This window comes from Sus scrofa, chromosome 5 (genome assembly GCF_000003025.6).
Source record: "Sus scrofa isolate TJ Tabasco breed Duroc chromosome 5, Sscrofa11.1, whole genome shotgun sequence".
In the NCBI taxonomy this organism is placed as follows: Eukaryota; Metazoa; Chordata; class Mammalia; order Artiodactyla; family Suidae; genus Sus; species Sus scrofa.
The window spans coordinates 61,437,353-61,463,029 of NC_010447.5; the positions used below are offsets into that span (position 1 = coordinate 61,437,353).

Below are 25,677 nucleotides of genomic sequence, written 5' to 3' on the forward strand. Positions count from 1 at the left end.
CAGCTATGAGGATGTAAAACAAAACAGAAAAAAGGCTCAACATAAACACTGTCTCCATGGGGCAGTAAGATATAAAATAACCACATCTGAGGTCACAGAACACTTTTTTCAAAGGGAAGTAGAGGTATGTTTTCCAGCTCCTAAATTGTGTTAATAGGCAACCCTCTGCTCTACACCACTGCTCCCCTGCCACACACTTTCTTCCAGGCATCTACACCCCAAACCTGACATGTTAAGGTAGAGAATCAAGTGCTACATATCAGGATTTCTGGATTGCAGTCCTGGCCCTTCCACTGACACTACAGACCCCTCAGAGTGAGAGAAAGAAAAAAAAGAATATTTACTTATTTCTGAAGTCTAAGTAATCCTCTCTGTATTGCTAATTTCATTAAATTCTTCCATGTCTATGATGGAAGTGTTATTCTCATTGAACATGTGGGGAAACAGGTTTGAAGATTTGACATGGCAGAAAGGTTTTGAATCTTGGACCTCAAATCATAATATTTCCTATTTAGTGAACACCTGCTGTAGTGTTGCCAGGTCTGGTTAGCACTTTACATACTTTACAATTTTGGGCGGCAAATATCACTCTTTTACTGTGGTGAAGCTGTGGTTTAAGGAAGTGAAGTGACTGGCCTCAAGTCACACGTAGAAGCAAGGGCTGGGACTTCAAGTCAGATCTGCATGTTTGAGGGATCTGTGGGTATTCTAGCAGGGTCTGGCTCATAGAAACAGATGTATAGAAATAAATTTTTTCTAGCTGGAACATTATAGATTTTCATGCAGTATGATTTCTGGACAAAATTCAAGTGAAGAATAATTCACCAGTATTTCTTAAAAAAATCAAATGTGAACATTTTCACACACAACTAGTGTTGTATAAATGGAAATAACCTTTCTGGAGGGCATTTGGTAATATTATCGAAGTTCTTTAATGTATAGACCCCTTAACCCCATAATTTCTTGTCTAAAATTTTTCCTAAAGAAGTATTTAAAAGTATAGGCCAGATATATTTTACATTTACAAAAAATTGGAAGCAACCTAAAAACCAATAGTAGGGGATTTCCTAAATAAATTATAGTATGATCCATATGAGTAATAACTATGTATGGTTTTTAAATTTTTTATTGTTTTTGTCTTTTTGCCATTTCTTGGGCCGCTCCCACGGCATATGGAGGGTCCCAGGCTAGGGTTGTAATTGGAACTGTAGCCACTGGCCGACGCCAGAGCCACAGCAACGTGGGATCCGAGTCGTGTCTGCAACCTACACCACAGCTCACGGCAATGCCGGATCCTTAACCCACTGAGCAAGGCCAGGGATGGAACCCTCAACCTCATGGTTCTTAGTCGGATTCGTTAACCACTGCACCACGATGGGAACTCCTATGTATGGTTTTTAAAATCACATTTTAGATGAATATTATTAAATGGGGAAAACTTATTTGAAAATAATAGATCATAAGTATTGTACGTGGAATGACACCAGCTTTGATCATAAACATAATATACGGATAAAAAACTAGAAGTACATATACCACAATTTTATAGTAGAATTATGGGTGTTTTAAAATAATTTCTAAAATGTTTATCTGCAATAAACATAAATGGAAAAAGAAATCTTTTCAAATAGAAATATATGAGAAAGTTTGTCAGAGACTATTTCTTGTGTGTATGCCTCTATATATTTATGCATATACATTTTAATTGTTGTTGCTAGTAGTTTCTTTTAAGTTTGCTAGCTTTGTTAAGATTTACTTTTTTTTTTTTTTTTTTTTTTTTTTTTTTTTTTTTTGTTGTTGCTATTTCTTGGCGCTCCGCATATGAGGTTCCAGCTAGGGTTGAATCGAGCTGTAGCCACCCTACGCAGAGCCACAGCAACGCGGATCCGAGCCGCGTCTGCACCTACCCAGCTACGCAAGCGATTGTTAACCACTGAAGGCAGATCGACCGCACTCATGTTCTATCGATTCGTTAACCACTGCCAGACGGAATCTAAGATTTACTTTTTTTCACCAAAGCTGTGTTTATTTTCTCAGTCCTCAAATGTTTGTAATTTTGCAGTGGTTGGTTAGTTGAAATGGAAAAAGATACAGCTCATGACCACCTTTCCTTTCCCCGTCAGCATTAGCTTTTACCATATAATTTCCTTTTATCACTTTGGTCAAGAGGAGGGGCAGAAAATTTTGAGTTGGAGTATCATTCAGAGACTACTCATTTCTGCCTTCTGTCTCACAGCCCCTCACACACCCAAGGGATCTAGGATCAGAAAGGCAAACTTCTGTCACCTTTTTGGGTCCACTTTCTCCACCTGCATCACTGCGTGGCACAGACATAGGTAATAACTGCTTTTATTCCCTCAGATCTTTGTACCTGAATATCCTACTAGTCCAACCTATAAAGAAAAGATTCTAGGGAAAAAAATTCTAGGAATGTGGCTTTTTATTATAGATGGCACAAATATGGGATGGATACAAAACATTCTTTTATTGATTGGATTAGAACCTCATTAATATTAAAGATGTGACCATTGTAGTTCAGCATTAACGGAACGTTATTTTCTTTTACTCTGTTATGATTTTTCCTTTATGTTATCAAAATATAGAAAAGGAATTTGGGGGGGTTAAAATATTTTATATTTGGGTCTAATGTTTTACATATTATCAATCTTCAAGCATTCTGTAATAGAAAAGACTGATTTTCCTTAGGAAAGTAGAAAACGTGAATAATCAAATTTAGAACATTTTGGAAATTTAAAAAAGTGTTAAGGAATATAGTTAAATGTGTAATTTGTTTTCCATATTTCCTGTTTCTTGGATATCATCTTTTCATACTCATTAATATAAGAAGAAAGGCAAATCTAAAATATCTCTAATCATTTTTATATTGATCTATGTTAATATATTGAATCTTTTATGGGTATTAATTAAAGACTGCCTGTCGACAAATTTTATTTTCACATAGGCTTCTCTGGCAACTAGAGGATTATTTCTAAAATTTTAAAATATATAGAATCATTTGGGATTAAAAATATAGGTGTCTGGGGTCTAATAGATTTTTATTCAGAACATCTCTCATGAGACATGGAAATCTGGAATGTTAACCAATTTGCAGTGTTAACCCTCAAGAATTCTTTTACAAATGGTATACGGGATAAAGTTTGGGGAACGCTATAGTAGAGTCATGTTATAGTTGAAAAAACTACACAATGTATTTATCTATTCAGGCCAAGAAATTGTTATTTCAAACTGATATTGAATTACTATTCAAACGATTATAAGAACTTTTTAGTATTTATATGTATATATATTATATATATGAGTCATATATATATGTCAAGATATTTATACTTTTGAAGAATTTCAAAAACAGCATTTTTGATTTTTTGAATAGTATTAAAAGTGTCTCAGTAATTTGATATGGTATTACTTTGCCTAACATTTGTGTAAGTATGTTGAACATTTTGAGCTAAAATGAATAAGACTTAGCCTGCTTAATCTATTGGTAGATTTAAAAAAATTCTTTCTATATTTTCTAATAATCATGGCCATAATTACCAGAGTATAAATGACTTTAGTAGAAATATTGAAAGTTTTTCATTTCTTATATAAATCAGGCTCGGTTTACATGATTTAGGCACTTGAAGGAGTCAGTAAACACATACACACACACATACCTCTTAATCCTGATGTGTTTCTATAGACTGACATTTTAATTTTTCTTTAGACAGATCAAAGTTTTAATGCAAAATATATATCTCTTTTTACTTTAGAGATGAATGACCAGGAAGTGACTTATTCTAGCCTGACATTTCTTCCATCACCTTCAGAGTCACAAAATAGATTAAGACCTGGTGGTACTCAAAAGCCTGGCAAGACTGATGAAAAAGGTATATGTTTTAAGCATCTAGAGTCCCCTGTCTCTTATGGATTCTCAAACTTTTGACATTCAAAATAAAGAGCTCCTATCTAGGAATTCCCTGGTGGCATAGCTGGTTGAGTGTCCGGCATTGTGACTGCAGTGGCCCCCAGTCACTGCTGTGGCACAGGTTTGATCCCTGGCCCGGGAACTTCCACATGCTGCAGGCCCAGCACTGCCCCTTCCCCCCAAAAAAATTCCTATCTATACTCTGGGTTCTTTACTGGTAATATGAAACCACATGATCTTTAATGGTCTTTTTTTTTTTTTTAAGTTTTTCAGAATGGAAAAATTAATGAATTCTTTTAAATTTGAGAAGGTAGTAGAATGATTTCATTCAAATTTGGTCAAGAGAAATTAGTGAGGCCTTTAAAAGTAAAGGACAGACTAGAGTCTCAAGAAAACATTACATTTCCTAGAAAAGTAAGTCTTACGGAATGTTGAAGAAATGAAAAATGTGTTAGAAACAATGTTTTCATTCAGGCAAAAGATATTTAAGGTGTCTTAAATATTTACCAAACCTTGACGGCAATGAAGAAACAAAAACGTTCGAATTAAAAGGGGCATTCTAATTTTTCCGTTCTCTTTCTACCTTCAAGTATTGTTACTAGCTTTAAAATGAGACTAATTTTTACTGTTCTAATGTAATGTCCATCAGAGATAAAATTTTCCAGTATGGGGGACCTTAAAAGTCAGAGGATAACTAGAGCATTGCTAGAGGAAAAAAAAAAAAAAACTGATGAAAAAGAAAGAAAAGTAGATTTCTAGAAAGTATTTTAAGGCTGAGCGCCAGTCACATTTGCAGCTTCAGAACATCCATTGTTGGCTACCAGTTTCTCAAGAATATTGCCTTGGCATTCCTATCATGGCTCAGCAGTTAACAAACCTGACTAGTATCCATGAGGATGTGGGTTCGATCCCTGGCCTCACTCAGTGGGTTAAGGATCTGGCATTGCCATGAGCTGTGGTATAGGTCATTGATGAGGCTCAGATCCCGAGTTGCTGTGGCTGTGGTGTAGGCCGAGAGTTACAATTTGACCCCTAGCCTGGGAACCTCCATATGCTGTGAGTGCGGTCCTAAAAAGACAAAAAAAAAAAAAAAAAAAAAGAATTTTTCCTGCTTTTACCCTCCTCTTCATGATTTCTTCATGATTAGTTGTAATCAAAGCAAGAAGGGATGAATTTTTAAAATCCTATAGGACTATTCTTGTGTGTAGGATTTATACCGTGGTGTTTGTCAGTCAGAAATCTGAAACTTTAAAACTGTAATTACTAGATTGTAAATTAAAACCCTTTGTATGATGTATTTTTATACAATTTCTAGAGAAAATTTTTTTCTATGTTTTAAATGATGTCTAGGTTAAGGTTAGTAGTGAGCCAGGCTCTATCCCTAAAGATCTTTTTTTTGGGGGGGGTTATATCTCAGTGTTTATTGTACTATTCTTTTTACTTTTCTCTCTTTTGAATATGTTTCATAATAAGTAAGAGAAAAGACTATTAAAAAATACCCCAGGGAGTTCCCGTCGTGGCGCAGTGGCTAATGAATCCGACTAGGAACCATGAAGTTGCGGGTTCAATCACCGGCCTTGCTCAGTTGGTTAAGGATCTGGCGTTGCCATGAGCTGTGGTGTAGGTTGCAGACGTGGCTCGGATCCCGCTTTGCTGAGGCTCTGGCATAGACTGGTGGCTACAGCTCCGATTCGACCCCTAGCCTGGGAACCTCCATATGCAGCGGGAAGCGGCCCTAGAAAAGGCAAAAAGACCAAAAACAAAAACAAAACAAAAAAAACAAGAAGACAGAAGAGGTTTGGATTTCCCTTACATTTATTTCCAAATTACTACAATCATAGGTTATCATTGTCAAAATACATATTTCTGATTCTGGAGCAGATCTTGTGCACAGTGGTCTTGTCAAGGGTTTTAAAGATGTAGAAAGGAGAAACGAGCAAAGACTGCAACTTCCAAATCAATCGTAATTAGTTTAGACCCTCTAATCTGCACAAATACCGTAGAATTATTGTACTCAACAAGGAGCAATTCTAACATAGTATTAGCAAGAGAACAGCAGGAAGCCCGAGTGGTGTACTATTTAAGCAGCAGAATGGGAAAATCTACTCAATAGTTGGTAATAGCATATATGGAAAAAAGAATGGATATGTTTATATACGTATAGCTGATTCCCTTTGCAGTGCACCTGGAACTAATACAACGTTGTAAGATTGTAAGTCAACCATACTCCAATTAAAAAAAAGATGCAGCAGCAGCGGGAAGAACGGCGTTCCATGCAGAGGGAGCGGGATTGGGAAGTCATAGAAAGGGCTTCAGTTGTGCCTAACGATCATTTTCTTCTTTCTTTAAAGAGTTTTCAGTGCTCTGGCATCGCATTGCAGTGATTCTTGGGATCCTCTGTTTCCTTCTGTTGGTAACAGTTATAGTGTTGGGGACAAAGAGTGAGTAACTGAAATACATCCTTCAAGTCTGAGTAACCACTAATTACTAATTGTAGTTAATAATAACACTAATTGTGTAATTGTGTGAGTACGGCTTACTGAAGTAACTACTAATTGTGTAGATTTCTTTTTTTTTTTTGTCTTTTTGACTTTTCTGGGCCGTTCCCGCGGCATGTGGAGGTTCCCAAGCTAGCGGTCGAATCAGAGCTGTAGCCGCCGGCCTACACCAGAGCCACAGCAACGCGAGATCTGAGCCTCCTCTGTAACCTACACCACAGCTCCCTGCAATGCCGGATCCTTAACCCGCTGAGCAAGGCCACAACCTCATGGTTCCTAGTCGGATTTGTTGACCACTGTGCCACAATGGGAACTCGTAATTGTGCAGATATTAATCAAGGGACTATCTCAGGTGGCTCTTTATTTCCTTCTCTTTTCTTTTTATGGCTGCTTCTGTGGCATATGGAAGTTCTCCAGCTAGGGGTTGAATCAGAGCTGCAGCTGAGGCCTATGCCACAGCCACAGCAACACCAGATCGGAGCCGCATGTGTGACCTATACAGCAGCTTGCAGCAATGCTGGATCCTTAAACCACTGAGCAAGGCCACATCTTCATGGAGACTATGTCAGGTTCTTAACCCACTGAGCCGCAGTGGGAACTCCCCAGGTGGCTCTTTCTTGGTGATTTTTCCTCAGACGTAATCACACTGTCATTTACATTTTATTTACCTATTAAAATGTCTCTGAGGCTGTAATGAGCCCTTTCGTTCTCTATGAGACATGGTAACGTTCCTTCTGATACAGACCTTAGTATATTAGTCCCCTGCTTTTCCATGGGGGATGCTTTAAGACCTGCAACAGATGCCTGAAATTGCAGATAGCACTGACTCCTGTATACACTATGCTTTTTTCCTATGCATACATACCTATGATAAAGTTTAGTTTATATTTAGCCCCAGTAAGAGAATATCCGAATTACCAGCATCACTACTCTTGTACTTTGGGACCATTATTAAGTGAGATAGGGGTTACTTGGATGCAAGCCCTGCACATCTCCAAGTCATCTGATAATGGCTGCTAAGTGACAAAGGAATCATTCCCCTTCCAGGGCAGGAACAAAGAGATGGTGCAAGATTTCATCATCTTACTCAGACCAGCATGCAATTTAAAACTTTTGAATTATTTACTTCTGGAATTTTCCATTTAATATTTTCACACTGCGGTTGACAGGATAATTGAAACTGTAGATGGTAAAACCACAGATAAGGGGGAACTACTATAATATTTCACCATCTAAATTTAGATTTCTGTGAATCCCAGCTACATATTCTTTGAGAAATAACTGCCAAAAGAAATGATGACTTTCTTTTTAACTTTTTCTAAGTCTATAATGAGGAAATGGTTGGAGATCCCTGGTGGCTCAGCAGGTTAAGGATTTGGCATCATCACTGCTGTGGTTCAGGCCACAGCATGGGTTCGAGCCCTGGCCTGGAAACTTCTGCAGCCTCCAGGCATGGCCTAAAATACATAAAATACATAAAATAATAATAAAAAAGTAAATGGTCTAATAAAAAGATTGATTCTCTGCATGGATGGTAGATGATCTTTAATTCAACCTTTATCTTTCATTTGAGTTACTAATATGTAACACTCAGATAAAATAATGTATTTGGATCTTCCTCTCTTTTATCCTATGGATATTCCATCCACTCCTGTGATTTTAGTGCTCTTTCTTCAGGTTGCTTACAGTAGATGTTCATACCCAGAAGATGTGTTGCTAAATGTTGACTGATTTTTCCTTTGGTACTTAGTTGTAAATGACGTACTAACTGTTAAAAACTGAACCGACTGTTAAGATGTTAGCATCATAATTTTATTCAGAAATCTTTATTTGTTCTACACTTAAGTAGCTAATAGCGAGAAATTTGATGTTTCAATTTATATGGTCAAGTTATTGAGGTATTACTTCCCAAATGTCAAATTACTAATTAAAGTAATGAAATGGGTTGGTTGTCAAAGTGAGATTCTTTTTTTTCCTGTCTTAAATTTCAACATTTATGCGTTCTGTATACTTTAAAAATTATATCTATGCTCTTAATTTTAGCTTTCCAGTATATTCAAGAGAAACATCAACAGGAGGAAATTCTACGAAACCTCACACAAAAGTACCACCTTATGCAAAATGAGAACTACTTAAATGAGCAACTTTTGACAAATAAGACATTAGAATATAGCATTCTCTACAATCAGAGAAAGGGATGTTGCAGAAAAATGGATGTATTTTCAAAGCCTTTGCAAAATACAGGTATGGAGGAAATCTTGAAGGAAAAATCACACAGTTTTCCATCACTTCTTCCCCTTCCAAAAGCTTTGAGGCTTAATAAACAGGCTTATGTTCTATGCCAGTGATCTAGGTCTGCTAGACAACTTTTAACTTGTGCCTCTTAGATGTAATGTAGGTATTTGGGTTTGCTTATTTCAAATATAAGATTGGGACCCCAGGAGTCATGTTTGGATTAGTAGAATCCAAGTTTCACAAAACTCAATGGCAGCTCTTGCCTTCCTGCTGCTCTCAGAAGGTGAGACAGTATGTTAGCACTTCTGAACATTTGGATCATTTTGGACCTATGGGCAAATTAAATACTCCAACTTTGTTGCTGACATGAAATATGGAAAATATCAGTAAAAATATGCTCAGGCTAAAATGGGCACAAGGCCTTTTATTTGGAAGCTGTTGTAAAGAGAATTGTGTGTGTATTTCTGTTCTGCATTGACTTGAGATATTTGGTCTTTTTGTGATCCCTGCCATACATCTGCAAGATCTGCTGTAGTGTTGATGTTTGTGCAACTATGTGTGATGATACAATTAAAAACATCCAAGAGATAAGAATATTAAATCTCATACAATAAACTCTGTCATCATGCATAATGATGGAATGAATCAGCCTGGTTAATCAACAACTACTAAATATTTGCTTAGCATTTACAAAGAGATTTTGCACATTTAATACCATTTAGGGATGGCAGTTAGTAGAAATGTACCGTCTCTGTTAGTGAGGAATCAATAATATTTTAATTTGGTGTAATATATAATATACGTGAAAAAGAAAAAAATTCCAAAGGAAATTTTAATTTTCTGTAGAAGACATTCTAGGATCTTTTAAAAAAATTTAATTTAATTGTATTATTTTAAAAACAGCTTTTTTATCAGTATTTTTATTACTTAACGAATTTTATTACATTTATAGGTGTACAACAATCATCACAACCAAATTTTACAGCATGTCCATCCCAAACCCTCAGTGCATCCCCCCCACCCCCCAAACTGTTTCATTCGGAAACCATAAGTTTTTCAAAGTCTGTGAGTCAGTAACTGTTCTTCAAAGAAGTTCATTGTGTCTTTTTTTTAGATTCCACATGGAAGTGATAGCATTTGATGTTGGTGTCTCATTGTCTGACTGACTTCACTTAGCATGGTAATTTCTACATCCATCCTTGTGGCTACAAATGCCACATTATTTCTTTCCTTTTAATGGCTGAGTAATATTCCATTGTGTATATTTACCACATCTTCTCTATCCACTCCTTTGTTGATGGACATTTAGGTTGTTTTCATGCCTTGGCTATCGAAAATAGTACTGCAATGAACATTGGAGTACATGTGTCTTTTCGAGTCATGGTTTTCTCTGGATAGATGCCCAGGAGTGGGATTGCTGGGTCAAATGGTAGTTTTATTTTTAGTTTTCTGAGTAATCTCCATACTGTTTTTCCACAGTAGTTGTACCAGTTTACATTCCCACCAACAGTTTAATAGGGTTCCTTTTTCTCCACACCCTCTCCAGCATTTATTGTCGGTAGACTTTTGGATGATGGCCATTCTGGCTAGTGTAAAGTCAGCACCTCATAGTAGTTTTGATTTACATTTCTCTAATAATGAGTGATGTTGAACATCTTTTCCTGTGTTTTTTGGCCATCCATATGTCTTCTTTGGAGAATTGTCTGTCTAGATCTTCTGCCCATTTTTTGATGGGGTTGTTTCTTTGGTATTGAGCTGTAGGAGGTGTTTATAAATATTGTATATTAATCCCTTGTCAGTTGATTCATTTGCAAAGATTTTCTCCCATCTGTGGGTTGTCTTTTCGTTTTGTTTAGGGTTTCCTTTGCTGTGCTGAAACTTTTAAGTTTCATTAAGTCCCATTTGTTTGTTTTTGTTGTTATTGTCATTACTCTAAGAAGTGGATCTGAGAAGATGTTGCTGTCGTTTATGTTGGAGAGTGTTTGGCCTATGTTTTCCTCTAAGAGTTTTAGAGTATCTGGTCTTATACCTAGGTCTTTAATCCATTTTGAGTTTATTTTTGTGTATGGTGTTAGGGAGTGTGCTAATTTCATTCTTTTCCATGTGGCTGTCCAGTTTTCCCAGCACCACTTATTGAACAGGCTGTCCTTTCTCCATTGTATATTCTTGCCTCCTTTGTCATAGATTAGTTGGCTGTAGGTACGTGGGTTTAATTCTGGGCTTTCCATCCTATTCTACTGACCTATATGTCTGTCTTTGTGCTAGTACCATATGGTTTTGATGACTGTTGCTTTGTAGTATAGTCTGAAGTCCGGGAACCTGATTCCTCCAGCTCCATTTTTCTTTTTCAGGATGTCTTTGGCTATTCTGGGTCTTTTGTACTTCCAAACAAACTTTAAGATATTTTGTTCTAGTTCTGCGACAAATGTCCTTGATAATTTTATAGGGATTGCACTGACTCTGTAGATTGCCTTGGGTGTATAGTCATTTTTGGTAATATTGACTCTTCTAATCCAAGAGCATGGTGTGTCTTTCCATCTGTTTGTGTCATCTTTGATTTCTTTCATCAGTGTCTTATAGTTTTCAGAGTACAGGTCTTAAAAACAGCTTTATTAAGGTACTATTAATATGCAAAAAGTTGTGCATAATTAGTGTATGCAATATGATGAGCTTGGACACATATGTATATGTGTAAAACCATCCACAATTAGGGTAAGAGACATAACTTTCTACTCCAAAAGTTTTCTCATGTCCCTTTTTTATTTGTGGTAAGAACACTTAAGTGAGTTCTACCCTTTTAACAAATATTTAAGTGCACAGTTCAGTATTGTTAATTACAGGCACTATGTTGCACAGTGGGCTTTTAGAAGTTATTCAGCTTGCATAACCGAAACTGTATACCCATTGAATAACAACTCATTTTCCCTCCCCCAGCAACTGCCTTTCTACTTTCTGTTTGACCGCTTTTCATAGCTCATATAAGAGGAATCATGCAGTATTTGCTCTTTGTCACCAGCTTATGTCACTTAACATAATTGTCCTCAAGTTTCATCCATACCGTTACATATGGCTGTATTTCCTTATTAAGGGTGAATAATATTCTATTGTATGAACATACCACATTTTTTTCATCTATTGCTGGACATTTGGGTTGTTTCCATTTCTTGACTTTTGTGAATAGTGCTGCAATGTTATGGGAGTGCAGGTAGCTCTTGGCATTCCATAATTTGATGAACCTCACATTACAATTATTGACAGCTGTTAAGATTGTATTGAGTTATGGAGGGATGATCAGTATTTTGATCTGCTTTACAGAATACTGGATGAAAAGAAGTTTAATGTTTCACATTATATATTGTAGGCCATCTCAACGAAGGCCACTTGAGCTGTTGGAGAGGAAACTTTTATTACTTTACCACCAAAAATCAAGACTGGAGCAAATGTAAAGAGACCTGCAAAAATTATGCTTCATCTCTTTTGAAGATAGATGATAATGATGAATTGGTATTATGGACTGTTACATGTTTTTTTTTTTTTTTTTTTTTTTTTTAATCCTCTTGGCCTTTAAACTTACTCCTTGGACTGAGAACATGGGGGAGTCTGGAAAGAGGAGCCTTTAGTTATTTTTTGTGTTATGTCTGTTGAATTAACCAAAAGTGTATAGTTAAGAGTCTCCCCCTCCCATCCCCAAAGATTTTCCTAGTGAAATATCTTTGGTCTTTTGTTCCATCAAGCTCAGTACTTAAGAGTCAAAACCCAAGAACATGAAGACTGTAACACAGGAGCCCCATCTCCTGGTGGGTGGAATAGAAGTTGTCTCTTGAAGATTGCAGTTGAAGGTCTCAGTGTGACGTTCATCAAAATCCCTAGTAAATGTTACCCTCTTGGTGAATGCTCTTCTCAAATACTGTCCTGTTTTCTATAAAATAAAAGATGAAAAAAATTAAGAAAGCTCTTCCAGGAGACCCTGCCTGCTAATAGGCAGGTGATCTTGCTACTTACTAAGCATTCAATACATGTTATCAATCATGATGACCATTATTATTTCCAAAGAAACTCCTCTGAAGATGCAGTTTGGGTCCTTGCAATCATATGCTTTTCTTAGAACTCTGCAGGAGAACCCCTCACAGAGAAGCATGACTTTCCTTTGATGAAGTATTCAACCTTTTGGTAACTTGTAGCCTGGAATGAGCAGTTATTTTAACTTATAAGGTGGCAGCAAAGAACCCAAAGGCAACACAGTCTAGTAGTTATTATTGGGAATCCTGGAGCCTGACTGCTTGGGATCAAATCCAGTTCTGCTGCTTATTAGCTGGGTGACCTGGAGTAAATTGCTTAATCTCTCTAGTCCTGTTTTCCCACATGGGAAATGTAGATAATAATGAGAAACATAAAAGTGGTAACAGCTTTACAGATCAGCTTCATACGGTTTTCATTGCATCTGTAGGTAACATTTACTTAACCAGTATTTGTTTATATTATATCAATATATATATATCTTTCAAGAAGAATTGTAAAAAGAGAAAATACAGTGATGGTAATATCAGTATATTTTTAATGTATTACTAGTAATAACTGTCCACACACATAAAAACTGTTTACACAGAGAAATGTTTGCCACGATCCATCTGAAACTTCTACTTATCATTCAGAAAACAACATGAAATTTATATGCAAGTCTAATAGATGTTTTAAATCATAACATAAAAGAATTCATGATATCAAGTCATAAAATAATTTTTTATGTTGCAGTAACACACAGTTAAATTTAAATCTACCTAATAGAAACATATTGTAAATCCGTTAGAAATATATTTGGTCATTTAATCAGACATTATCTACTATGTCACTTTGATCTCTTACATTTTCTCACATAGTAAATATTTCTAAGTATTAAATACTTCCCTTTTCCCCTTCACCCCCTTCAACTAATGAAGCAATTGCTTTCTCTTATAAAGCCGAAGGCTTTAATGTGACATGTCTCTACAATCATTCATTATTTTAATAAATTTGTTTTAATGATTCCTTTTTTCACTTGGAATATGTAATGATTATTTTTCTTTATCCTTACATTTTTCTGGAGCATGATTTTGAATGTTTCCATAAAGTGTCATAATTATTTAACAAATCTCCTATTTGTTAGCTGTTTAAGATTTAAAATTTTTCTACACTTTAAATAACCTCTGAAACTGGCAGCCATTTTTAATGTAAATAAATAACCTACTAGGAGAAAATTTCTTTGGGAAATGAAAATGCAGGGATTCAGGGGAGGTTTTTTTGTTTTTGATTTTTTTTGGGAAGGCAGGATGAAATATGATGTAGAAATTAGCAGACCACTGTTCAGAGAAATAGTGGGATCTTTTACCTGTCTTTATTTTCATTCATCTGACAGATGGGAATTTAAGTCACATCTGTTTTGTTTCCTTTACATAGATTTTCCTTCAGTCCCAGATTTACCAAAATTCCTACTGGATTGGATTATTATTTAATGAAATGGAAAGTAAATGGAAATGGATTGACAATAGCACATCTTATGGACTGTAAGTTTCTGGGCTGCATTCAAACTCTAATACGGGTGTTGGGTTGGAAAGAGCACATTTAAAAAGAATTTTCTGTTACTTTGCATAGCTTAACTCATTTTCAAGTAGAGGTCATTAGTATGAATAAGGAGAGTGATTAAGAAAATGTTTTAGGAAGTATAGTTAAAGAGGAAGAGAAGTGTTGTACAGAGTTATTATTAAAAAAAATGTATGATTCTCAGAAGTACATGTTATGAGGTGTACAAAAGAAAACAAAATCATAAGGTAAGATTGTATAAAGTAATTGGGTTATTCTGACTTAGTCATAGTGATCCTTCATACAACCACAAATGAGTGTTTTGAGTATCCCCCAAATTCATTTGAATCTCATGTATATTATTATTTTATATTAATTATAAATTTAAAGAAATATGAGTTCAAGCATACAAGTGTGCACGCACATAAACACACACATACACACAATTAGTCCTCCTAATTGTGTATTTTGTAAACTCTACATTTATTATAATGTACTGTTAAACAGTTCATTGCTTTTTAAAAATCTTAACTGAGAATCTTAACTGAGAATCTTTGTGTCTATATTCATCAAATATATTGGCCTATAATTTTTCTTTTTTGGTAGTATCCTTGTTTGGTTTTGATATTGGGGTGATGTTGGCCTCATAGAATGTCTTTGGGAGTGTTCCATCTTCTTCAACCTTTTAGAAAAGTTTAAGAAGGATGGGTATAAGTTCTTCTTTGTAGGTTTGGTAGAATTCACCTGTGACGCCATCTGGTCCTGGACTTTTGTTTGTGGGAGTGTTTTTATTACATATTCAATTTCGTTTCTAGGGATCAGTCTGTTAAGTTGATCTATTCTTGATTTGGTTTTGGTGGACTGTATGTCTCTAGAAAGTTATTTATTCTAGGTTGTCAAATTTGTTGGCATACAATTGTTCATAGTATCCTGTTATGGTTTTTTATATTTTTTCACTATCCATTGTGATTTCTCCTTTTTCATTTCTGTGTTGTTTATTTGTGTTTTTTCTCTCCTCTTCTTGGTGAGTCTGGTCAGAGTTTTGTCAATTTTGTTTACCCTTCCAAAGATCCACTCTTGGTTTTATTGATTTCCTATCTGCTCTTTATGATTTCCTTTCTTCTGGTGATTTTGGGTTTTGTTTGTTCTTCTTTTTCTCATTCATTTAGGTGGTTGGTTATGTTGTTGACTTGAGATTTTTCTTCTTTGAGGAAGGCCTGTGTCACTATGAACTTCTAAGCAGCACTTTTGCGAATCCCATAGATTTTGAATGGTTGTGTCTTCTTTATCATTTGTCTTGAGTTTTTTTTTTAATTTCATTTTTGATTTCCTCAGTGACCCATTGGTTTTTTAGTAGCATGTTGTTAAGTCTCCATGTAGTTTTTTTTTTCTCATTTCTTTTCCTGTAGTTGATTTCTAGTTTCATGCCATTGTGGTCAGAGAAGATACTTGAAATAATTTCTATACTCTAAAATTTTGTGCCCCAATATGTGGCCAATCTTTGAGAATGTTCCATGTGCACTTGAGAAGAATGTATATTCTGATTTTTTTGGATGTAATGTACTGAAAATGTCAATGAAGTCTAACTTTTCTATTGTGTTATTTAGGATCTCTGATTTTCTGTCTAGAGGATCTGTCCTTTGATGTGAGTGGGGTGTTAAAGTCTCCAACTATTATTGTATTCCCATCAATTTCTCCTTTTATGTCTGCTAGCATTTGTTGTATGTATCTGGATGCTCTTATATTGGGGGCATATATATACTGATGATTATAATATCCTCTTGTTGAATGGATCCTTTTATCTTACATAGTGTCCTTCTTTGTCTGTCTTTATAGTTTTCATTTTAAAGTCTATTTTGTCTGATGTGAGTATTGCAACTCCTACTTTCCTGTCTTGTCCATTAGCATGAAATATCTTTCCCCATCCCCTCACTTTCAATCTATATGTGTCCTTTGCCCTAAGGTGAGTGTCTTGTAGAAAGCATATTGTAGGCTCTTGCATTTTTTCCAATCTGCCACTGTGTGTCTTTTGATTGGAGCATTCAGTCTTCTGACATTTAAATTAATTATTGATAAATACATATTTACTGCCATTTTAAACCTTGTTTTCCAGTTGATTCTATGTTTCTCCTTCCTTTCTTTTTTTGGTTAGATGATTTTTATTTATTTTATGCTCGCGTACTTTTCTTTTTAGTTTTTTTTGTTTTGTTTTGTTTTGTCTTTTGTCTTTTTGTTGTTGTTGTTGCTATTTCTTGGGCTGCTCCCGCGGCATATGGAGGTTCCCAGGCTAGGGGTCCAATCGGAGCTGTAGCCACCGGCCTACGCCAGAGCCACAGCAACGTGGGATCCGAGCCGCGTCTGCAACCTACACCACAGCTCACGGCAACGCCGGATCGTTAACCCACTGAGCAAGGGCAGGGACCGAACCCGCAACCTCATGGTTCCTAGTCGGATTCGTTAACCACTGCGCCACGACGGGAACTCCTCTTTTTAGTTTTTGTGGATGTAATGTTTTTTTTGATTTGTAGTTTCCCTGTTTTTCAAGTATGTTAACCCCTGCTTATATCTTCTTGCTTTAGCCTGAGAGTCATATAGGCTCAATCACAGTATTTAAAAAAAAAAATCTAGATTTGCTTACTTTCTTCCCCACATTTTATGATCTTGAAATCCTTTTTAACATCTTCAGGTATGTCCTTTTGCTGTTCCTTATGTTTATTGTCACTTTTTTCTTTCCCCTTTTAGATCTATATACTGGCTTATTTAAGCAATTGCTTTCCAATTGTGATTTCCTACATCCTATTTCTTCTTACTTCTTTTTTATTTAAAGAAGCCCTTTCAGTATTTCTTTTGGAATGGGTTTAGTATTGTTGTACTCTTTGAGCTTTTGTTTGTTGGAGAAATTCTTTATTTCGCCTCTATTTTAGATAATATTCTTGCTGGGTAGAGTATTCTAGGTTGCAGATTTTTTCCTTTTAGAACTTTGAATATATCTTGCCACTCTCTTCTGGCCTGTAGTGTTTCTGTAGAGAAATCAGCTGATAGCCTTATGGGGGGTTTGCTTATAATTTACACTTTGTGTTACTCTTGTTACCTTTAGAATCCTCTCTTTAATTTTTTCATTTTTATTATAATATGTCTTGGTGTGGGCCTATTTGGGTTCAAACTGTTTGGGGCCCTCTGTGCTTCCTGTATCTCAATATCTGTTTTTCTTTAGATTTGGAAAGTTTTCAGACATAATTTCTTCAAATATATTTTACTCCCCTTTTCTTTTTCTTCTTCTGAAATTCCATTATGCATAAATTGACCTGCTTTATATTATCCCATAGATCTCTTACATATATTGCTTTAATGTTTTTTTATTTGATTCTCTGTCTGCTGTCCTGATTTCCATTATTCTATCTTCAAAGTCACTAATTTGTTCCTCTGCATTATTCATTCTGCTCTTTAGTGCCTTTAGCTCAGTTTGCATCTCTGCAAATGAATTTTGTAATTTTTCTTGGTTCCTCCTTATATTTTCTAATTCCTTTCTAAAGTAATCTGCATTACTGTTTATATCTGCTTTTAATTCCTTCATATTCACCCTTAATTCCTTCAGTATTTTCACTATCTCCCTTTTGAACTCAGTGTCTGTTAGACTGCAGAGGTCTGTTTCATTGTTTGTTGCTTCAGGTGAATTCTCCTGTTCTTTTAACTGGAAGTGGTTCCTGAGCTTCTTCGTTTTGCTTATATTTTTCTTTTTCTGTGAGTTTAGCAAAGCCAAACTGTAGTCTTGGAGGGCTACTTCTATGCAAGATTGCCCCTTTGTATTTTGTGGGGGGTTACTATTTATTTTTGGTGTAGGAGTTTGGATATTTGCTGTCTCTTTCTTCAGTGTGTTCAGGCTTTATCCCCATGGTGCTGAGTGTGTTTCTAGGAAGAACAAGGCAGTGGGTAAGGCTAGTAGTCAGTGCCTGGTTGATGGGTTCTTGACAGTAGCAAGGATCTGCCAGAAGGTGGTGCAGGCTACTTCTAGTTGCAGGGCCCTGGAAAGTGGTAATAAGCCTCAGGCAGATTTAGACTGTGCCAGAAGCATTTGGCATTGGCAGTGGCAGGTGTGTGAGTTCCCAAGTGAGAGCAACAACAGATGGTTTTCTGTCACAGTGCCCTCCTCTGTGGTGGCGTCTTAGGTGATTGGGGCCATAAATGGTGCCTGTTCACAGACCCCTAGTGCTGGTAGGCCACACCCACCTCTGGAGTCAGAGATAAATGTGGTGGTTTGCCCCACCACCTGTAGACCACACAAGAAGCACGCTTTCCTGCTTAGCCCATGCTGGAGGTGCTGCACAGGCTGCTCCTAGTTGCAGGGTCCTGGGAAGTGACAGTGATCAAGCATGTGTGGGCACTGCCTGGAGTGTTTGGCAGTGGCAGCAGCAGGGTGGGTGTGTTCTCAGGGGAGTGAGAGCAACAACGGGTGATAGTCAGTTGTACTGCCCTCTTTTATGCCAACCTGAGGTGACTGGGGCCACAGGTAGAACCTGTTAACAGACCCCTAGTGGTGGCAGGCCATTCCTTCCTCTGGTTTCTGAGATGATTGCTGTGGTTTGTCCCCACTGCCTGTAGATCATTCAAGAGGCACTGCAGGTATCTGACAATTTTAAAAGTTGACCTTTTATGGGTCTAACTTATTATTTCTACAGGCTTCTATTCATGAGCCATTGTATTTACAGTGTTTAGTGATTTTATTTTACTTTTTTGAGTTGCTGTGAAAATTATTCAAGAACTGTGATGAAGGTGCCTTCCTCAAGAAAGAACTTGCTTTCATTGGATGCCTTAGAGCACTGTGAATCTAAGCACTTTTTAATTTTAAATTTGAGCCCTGCAGGTATTGTAGTTCTGGGCTGCAAACCTACAAGAGATACTATGCAGGAAACGACCTTGATATAATCTTAGCCCATGAGTACATTTTCAGGCAAACAATCTCAGAGGTCACAAAACAAAAAGGTCATGGGCCAAAATAAGAGGCTCAAATCACACAGTTAACTGAATCAATTGAAAACCAGAGTGCTTGAGTTCTCTCGTGGCTCAGAGAGTGAAGGAGCTAGTGTTGTCACTGCTGTGGCAAAGGTTTGATCCCTTGTCCAGGAAGTTCCACCTGCCTGGGGTGGGGCCAGCAAACAAACAAACAAAACCCCACATAGCTCTATGCAAAGGGAAAGAAATGGAATAGCTTATTACATTTGGATGGGACGGGACAATTCGTCACAATGAGGATGAGAGGCAAAGGGGTGAAAGGATCACATGAATCCTGAGTTACGCCTTCTTCATATGGCCAGGCTCTGCTGCATTACCCTACTCTGATGTTGATGTGTGTTTCTAGGACAATACTTAAAGTTTGAGTAAGGGGGTCCAACAGACAGAAAGTTTTTATGGCTAGCACACACATTATCTCTATTTGGTGGATACAGTGGCATGTAATCCTGGTCAGAGCTGTAGATTTCCACTTAAGCTGATGAAAAGTTATGGATTTTATTTGAGTTTCTTAGGCAGAGGGCCAGAATGAGTGTCACCAATGGGTGGCAAACTCAAGACCTCATGAATGTTGAGTATCTGTGTGTACGTTTGATGTATGTTATAGTTCTCACCTACTCCACCACTTTGCTGAAATATTTTTCAATGAATTTTCATGTTTCAGTTAACAACTATTAGCTATGGGGTGGGGAAGGAAAAGAAATAAAACACATAAAAACATCAATTATACAACTTCATCTCTGACTATATAATATTCCAATTCTTTCTTCTCTTTAAAGTATATGCACATCAGATCTAGTTATCAGTGTCACAGAAATTCAGTTTCTCTCCTTTTAATCTCTCATTTTTATTGAAATAATGGACATATGAAAGCAGGTTGCTCTATCATGATCCCAACATAGCAATATTGCCTTCTGATAAAAAAAATTACCCATGGGGAACAAAATGGGAGATTATGGGTGTGATCAAGAGGGTATTATTCTATTTACTAGGCTAGACCAGAAGAAAATCTTTTAATGATGAAGTTCTGGTTAATATTTCCATATTCCACATCTTTAGGAAATTGAGTTATAAATATGATTTATGTTATTGGAGCTCCAGAATTAACAGTTGGCCATGTATATTTTCTATTTTCCAGTAATTTGCGATATGGAATTTTTCTTTGGAGAGGAGAATGTGCATTTTTAACCTCAACAAGATAACAATATTAGTTGCTCTAATACCTACAGTTGTATCTGTAAGAAAATTATTGATTTCTTCAACTGACACTGAGAAGAAAAGGTGAAATGAAATTTTGTTGTTTTTTTTGGTCATTGGTTTCCTATAATAATTTGTGTTAGTTGCAAATGAATGTTTTTGACTGCAGGATTCAGGCATTGTGGAAATAAAGATGAGCTTGAAGAGGAAGAAATTGCTCTTTTGCACTGTGTTTTAAGACAGCAGATGCCACCTGTCTTCTTGGGGAAGAGAGAATCATTTTGTCTTTGGAGAGCAGTTACCCTTCTCTGGAATGGCCTTGAGGAATTACCCTCTTTTCTCCTGAAACATACATAGAACCAATTAGGGAACTCTGGTAAATAGCCTGGAGCTTTTCCTTATCATAGGTAAATCATTTTAATAGACTGTGGCTTTGAGAGATCACAATTAATAAATAAAAAATGATGATCTTCCCTCCAATCCCATCTAAATTTTAACTCCATTAAAAAATAATTTTTCTATAATTTTTAATTTACTGCATACTTGAAACAATAGTATAGGGAACTTTCACATACCCTTTACTTATAGTTACCATTTGTTTATTATATTTTACTCTATTTGCATGTGATAGTATTTATTCCTCTCTCTGTCTCTCCTTGCTGATTCATTTGGTAATAAATTCAGAACATTATGTCCCTTTGTCTAAATATGTCACAAGAACCGTACAGTTGTCAAAATTGATACAGTACTACGATTTCATCTGTAGCCTATACTCAGATTTCCTCAACTGTCCCTGTAACGTCATTTATACTTGTTTTTCCTCTTTGTTCAGGTACAATTAGGTGTGCTGTTAAGGAGACTAAAGTTGTCTCCTTTAATCTGTGACAGTTCTTCACAATTTCTTTGTCTTTTTTGACCTCGACATTTTAAAAATCAACTTTATTGTGATACTCATTCATGTAATAAAATGCTCTCATTTTAAGTCATGAGGTTAACAGGTTTTAAACAAAAATACGTTTTTCAAACATCATTGAATCAAGACACGGAACGTCTCCATCACTTTCAAAAGTTCCTTTCTCCCTCCCGCACCCACTTGGTCTCAGGCAACCAGTGATAAAGCTTTCTGTGACTATAAATTAATTTCACCTCCTGTGTTACAGAATTTTGTACATCATGTATCTTTTGTATATGACTTGTTTTGGGTTTTTTTTTTTTTTGCTTAGCATGTTTCTGAAATTAACCCATGTTCTTTCATGTATTAGAATTCATTCTTTATTGTTATTGAGTAGTACTCCATTGTATGGATATATCACAATTTGCTTATCCACGTTTGGACATTTGATGTGTTTTTAATTTTTGGCTGTTATGAATAAATCTACCATGAATGTTTATGTGCAAATCTAGTTCTGGATGTGATTTCATTTCTTTTTAACTAAATATATAGGAGTTTGAGTTCTGTGGTAAGTTCATGTTTAATTTTATATAAGAAATTTCTAGATTGTTTTCCAGTGTGGTTGTATCATTTTACTTTCTCAGTAGCAACATATGAGAATTTCAGTTACCCCACATCATGGCCAGTACTTGATCTTGTCTGTCTCTTCCTTCCTTCCTTCCATGGCCTGATCAGACTCAGATATGTGATACTAGTTGCAATTATGACCTACCCCACAACTACAGCAGCAGGGCCAGATCCCTTAACCCACTGTGCTGGCCAGGGATCCACCTGCATCCTGGCACTGCAGAGACATTGCTGATCCCATTGTGCATGGCAGGAACTCCTTTTTTCTTTTTGTTGGACTTGTCTCTCATATTATGTTGTGTTTTTTTTGTTTTTTTGTTTTTTTTTTTCTTTTTTTTTTTTTTGTTGTTGTTGTTGTTGCTTTTTTGGCGTGGCTTGGAGTTCCAGTAGGGTTGTGGAGCTGGGCCTACAAGCTATAGCTTGTAAATCAATGTTGGAAACATATGTTTTCTTGTTAATGGAGATTGTAAGTGTTTTTTAACACAATTTGGAAACAATTTTTTTGTTAAGTGTATATTGTACAGATTTGTAGGTGTATGTTTTAAAATGTTGATAAGCCTAATTTAATCTTTTTAAATTCTTCTGACAACACCAAGATCACAGAGATTTTTCTCCTGTTTGCTTCTAGAACTTTTAGAGTTTTAACTTATATGTTTGGCTCATACCCATTTCAAGTTAATTTTTGTGTGCTATAGATATCCAGTTGTTTTAGACTATTTGGTCAAAGACTTTCCTTTGCTTTGAATTGCTTTGGTACCTTTGTAGAAAATTAACTGACCATATCTATATGGGTCTATTTTTGGACTCTCTTCTACCTCATTGATCTATATGTCTATTCTTGCAGTAATTCCATACTGTCTCAATTACTGTAGCTTTCAGTAAGCCTTAGAATCAGATATGCCAATTCTCCAAATTTGCTTTTTCAAAAGTATATTGGCTATTCTGGAATCTCATTTTCTCAAAATTTCTTCAACCATGCCTAATGGGACTTTGACGGGAATTTGTATTGAATCTGTAGAATTCAATTGGCAGAATTGGCATCTTAAAAGTATTGCATATTAGAATTCGTTAACATGATTTATCTTTCTATTTAGTTAGGTCTTTCATTTCTCTCAGTACTGTGAATTTCAGGATATAGGTCTTATGTATAGCATGTTAAATTTATATTTCTTGGTGCTATTGTAAATGGCATTAACATTTTTCAAATTATTTGTTGTTAGTTTATAGAAATAAAATAGGTTTTTGTAAATTGGCATCATATCATCTTGTTAATTTACTTATTATTTCCAGTAGTTTTTTTCCCTCTGTAGATTCCTTAGGATTTTTCTTTTCTATGGGCATGGTCAAGTCCTATGGGAATTAAAAAATTTCTGCTTCCTTCTGTTCCTCAATATTTCCCCTTCCTTTTTGTCCTGGCTAGGACCTCTGTACAACGTTGAAGAGAAGTTATGATGATAAGTATCATTGCATTGTTCCTAATCTTACAAAGAAAAATATTGAGTCACCATGAGGTATGAGAGATGTTGTGTTTTTTGGTAGATCCTCTTTATCATGTTGAGGAAATTCCCTTCTATTCTTGTTTATCAAGTTTGGTCATGAATAGGAGTTGAATTTTTAAAATATTTTTCTGCATCTCTTGAGATGATTACACAAACTTTTTCTGCTAATCTCTTAATATGATGATTTACCATTAGCTTATTTTTGAGTATTAAATAAAATTTTCACTTCTTGGATAAATCCCACTTGATCATGATGTATTTATTATTCTTTTAAATCTATTGCTACATTTTCATGGGTAATATTTTGTTAAGGGTTTTTATTTTGATAGTCATAAAAGATGTTAGTCTGCTATTTTCCTTATTTTTAAATACCTTTTTCCTTTTTTTTTTGGTATTGGGGAAATGCTGGCTTTATATATTCATTTGGGATATTTTTATTTTTTGGTAGAATTTTATTTTTATTCCTTAAGTGTTTGATCAATTTACCACTAAAACCTGGGCCTGAAGTTTTCTCTGGGAGAGGGTATTTAATTAAGAATATAATTTTAAAATTAGACTTAGGACTATTTAGACATTCCATTTCTTGTCATTTTGATAATTTTTATCTTTTAAGAAATTTTCCCATTTTGTCTAATTTGTCAAATTTATTGTCTACTATTTTCCTTAGGCATGTTTGTTTCTATAAAAATACCAAAAAAAAAAAAAAGAAAAAGAAAGAAAGAGAAAGAAATGAGGAGCTTTATATTAGGTGGAACCATGAAATATTATACAATATTTAAATATGAATGCAAGGATTGCAATGAACATGGAGGTTAGAATATGTCCCTCTGGACCTGTTTGTGCTCAGATCTATTCCTTGTTCTTCCCCTGCTCAGCTTTGCATTGTGGGGAAAGCTAACCCCCCGAGGTGCATTTCCCAGGGTTTCTTTAACCAAACAGACTGAGGCAGAAGTTAAGTGCCATCAGTGCTTTACAGGGCAGTGAACTGAGGGAAAGGGGAAGTGAGGTGAAGGAGGATGGGAAATAAATACAAGGTGATGCATAACTGAGCTGCCCACTGCTCCACAAAGGAACAAACTGGTCACTTGACCATGGAGAGCAGGACTGTAAAGAGACACCATAAGTGTAAACCATCAATGGAAAGGAAAAGTGAACAAAAACTTTGTGCCAATTCATTTCTATCTCTTGTTCCCAATGGTTATAGTTCATCCCCAGAAAGAACAAATAACCTGCTCTTCTATCATGTACAGCCTTTCATATCCTGCTCGCATAGCTTTAATTGGGTGCTTATAAAAGCTTGGAAATGATGTTCTCAGCTGGACACTTCAGTTGTAGATTATAGACAGCAGAAACATGTACCTCACTTGTGGGTGATCAGTGCAGGGACAGCTGTGTAAAAGCAAGGGGTTAAAACAGTGAGCCTTATGAAGCTGTGACTGAGAACCTGAGGAGATGCCTAAATGTGTTCCATAAACCAGGCTCCCGGATTTAGGTGGGTTTTGACAATAGGAGATGCTGATAGAAAATTGGAGTATGGGAACAAAAGGGAGAAGCCAGGGTGTTTTAACCCTACTCTACTTTATGTTGTATCTCTAACAGATATATTACTCCTATGTTTGGAATGGGAGTAACGGACCTTGGATAGATTTATAGCCTAGTTTCTGCCAGTGATCCTGACTCTAGGAAATCACCTCCTTCTTTTATCCCTAGTTTAAGGGGTAGTAGAAGCATCCTGGTATTGTTAAACTCTGAGTTTTTCTATTGACTCAGGTGTTTTCTTAGCATCTTTGTCACCTTCTTAATCAATTCCCTGAATTAAATTCCCTCCGTTTTAAAAACTCAGAGAAATTTCTGTTTTCCTTGCTAGGCTCTGATGGATACACATGTATTTTCTCATTATAACCATCCGGAGAGATAACACAGGCATACCTCAGAGATATTGCAGGTTTGGTTCCAGGCCACCACAATCAAGTATCGCAATAAAGTGAATATCGAAATAAAGTGAGTCACAATTTTTTCTGTTTTCCAGCGCATGTAAAAGTTATGTTTATACTGTAGTTTGTTAAGTATAACATGAATAAAAATACAGTGTATGTGCCTTAATTTAAAAATGCTTCATTGCTAAAAAATGCTAACCGTGGTCTGTGCCTTCAATGAATTATAATATTTCTGCTGGAGAGGGCCTTCTCGATATTTGAGGGCTGCTGACTGATCAGAATGGTGGAAGGCTGGTGTGGCCAT

General features: G+C 36.1%; 1 protein-coding gene across 2 annotated transcripts; it reads left to right on the top strand.

Moving 5' to 3' along the window:
* On the top strand, nt 2,002-20,596 carry LY49 (killer cell lectin-like receptor subfamily A, member 1). 2 transcript variants are annotated; one of them, NM_214338.1, is given in 12 exon segments: nt 2,250-2,336; nt 3,771-3,887; nt 6,277-6,366; nt 8,467-8,667; nt 12,020-12,162; nt 14,092-14,198; nt 20,360-20,365; nt 20,368-20,382; nt 20,385-20,386; nt 20,389-20,418; nt 20,421-20,423; nt 20,426-20,596. In NM_214338.1, coding segments are annotated over 11 exon segments (774 nt in total). In that variant the 5' UTR covers nt 2,250-2,336; nt 3,771-3,772; the 3' UTR covers nt 20,488-20,596.

Coding starts and splice junctions, on each gene's coding strand:
- LY49 (XM_021091173.1), top strand. CDS start 3,773: ATGAATGACCAGGAAGTGACTTATTCTAGCCTGACATTTCTTCCATCA. Junction 6,367..8,466: donor TATAGTGTTGGGGACAAAGA/GTGAGTAACTGA, acceptor TCTTAATTTTAG/CTTTCCAGTATATTCAAGAG. Junction 12,163..14,091: donor TAGATGATAATGATGAATTG/GTATTATGGACT, acceptor TCCTTTACATAG/ATTTTCCTTCAGTCCCAGAT.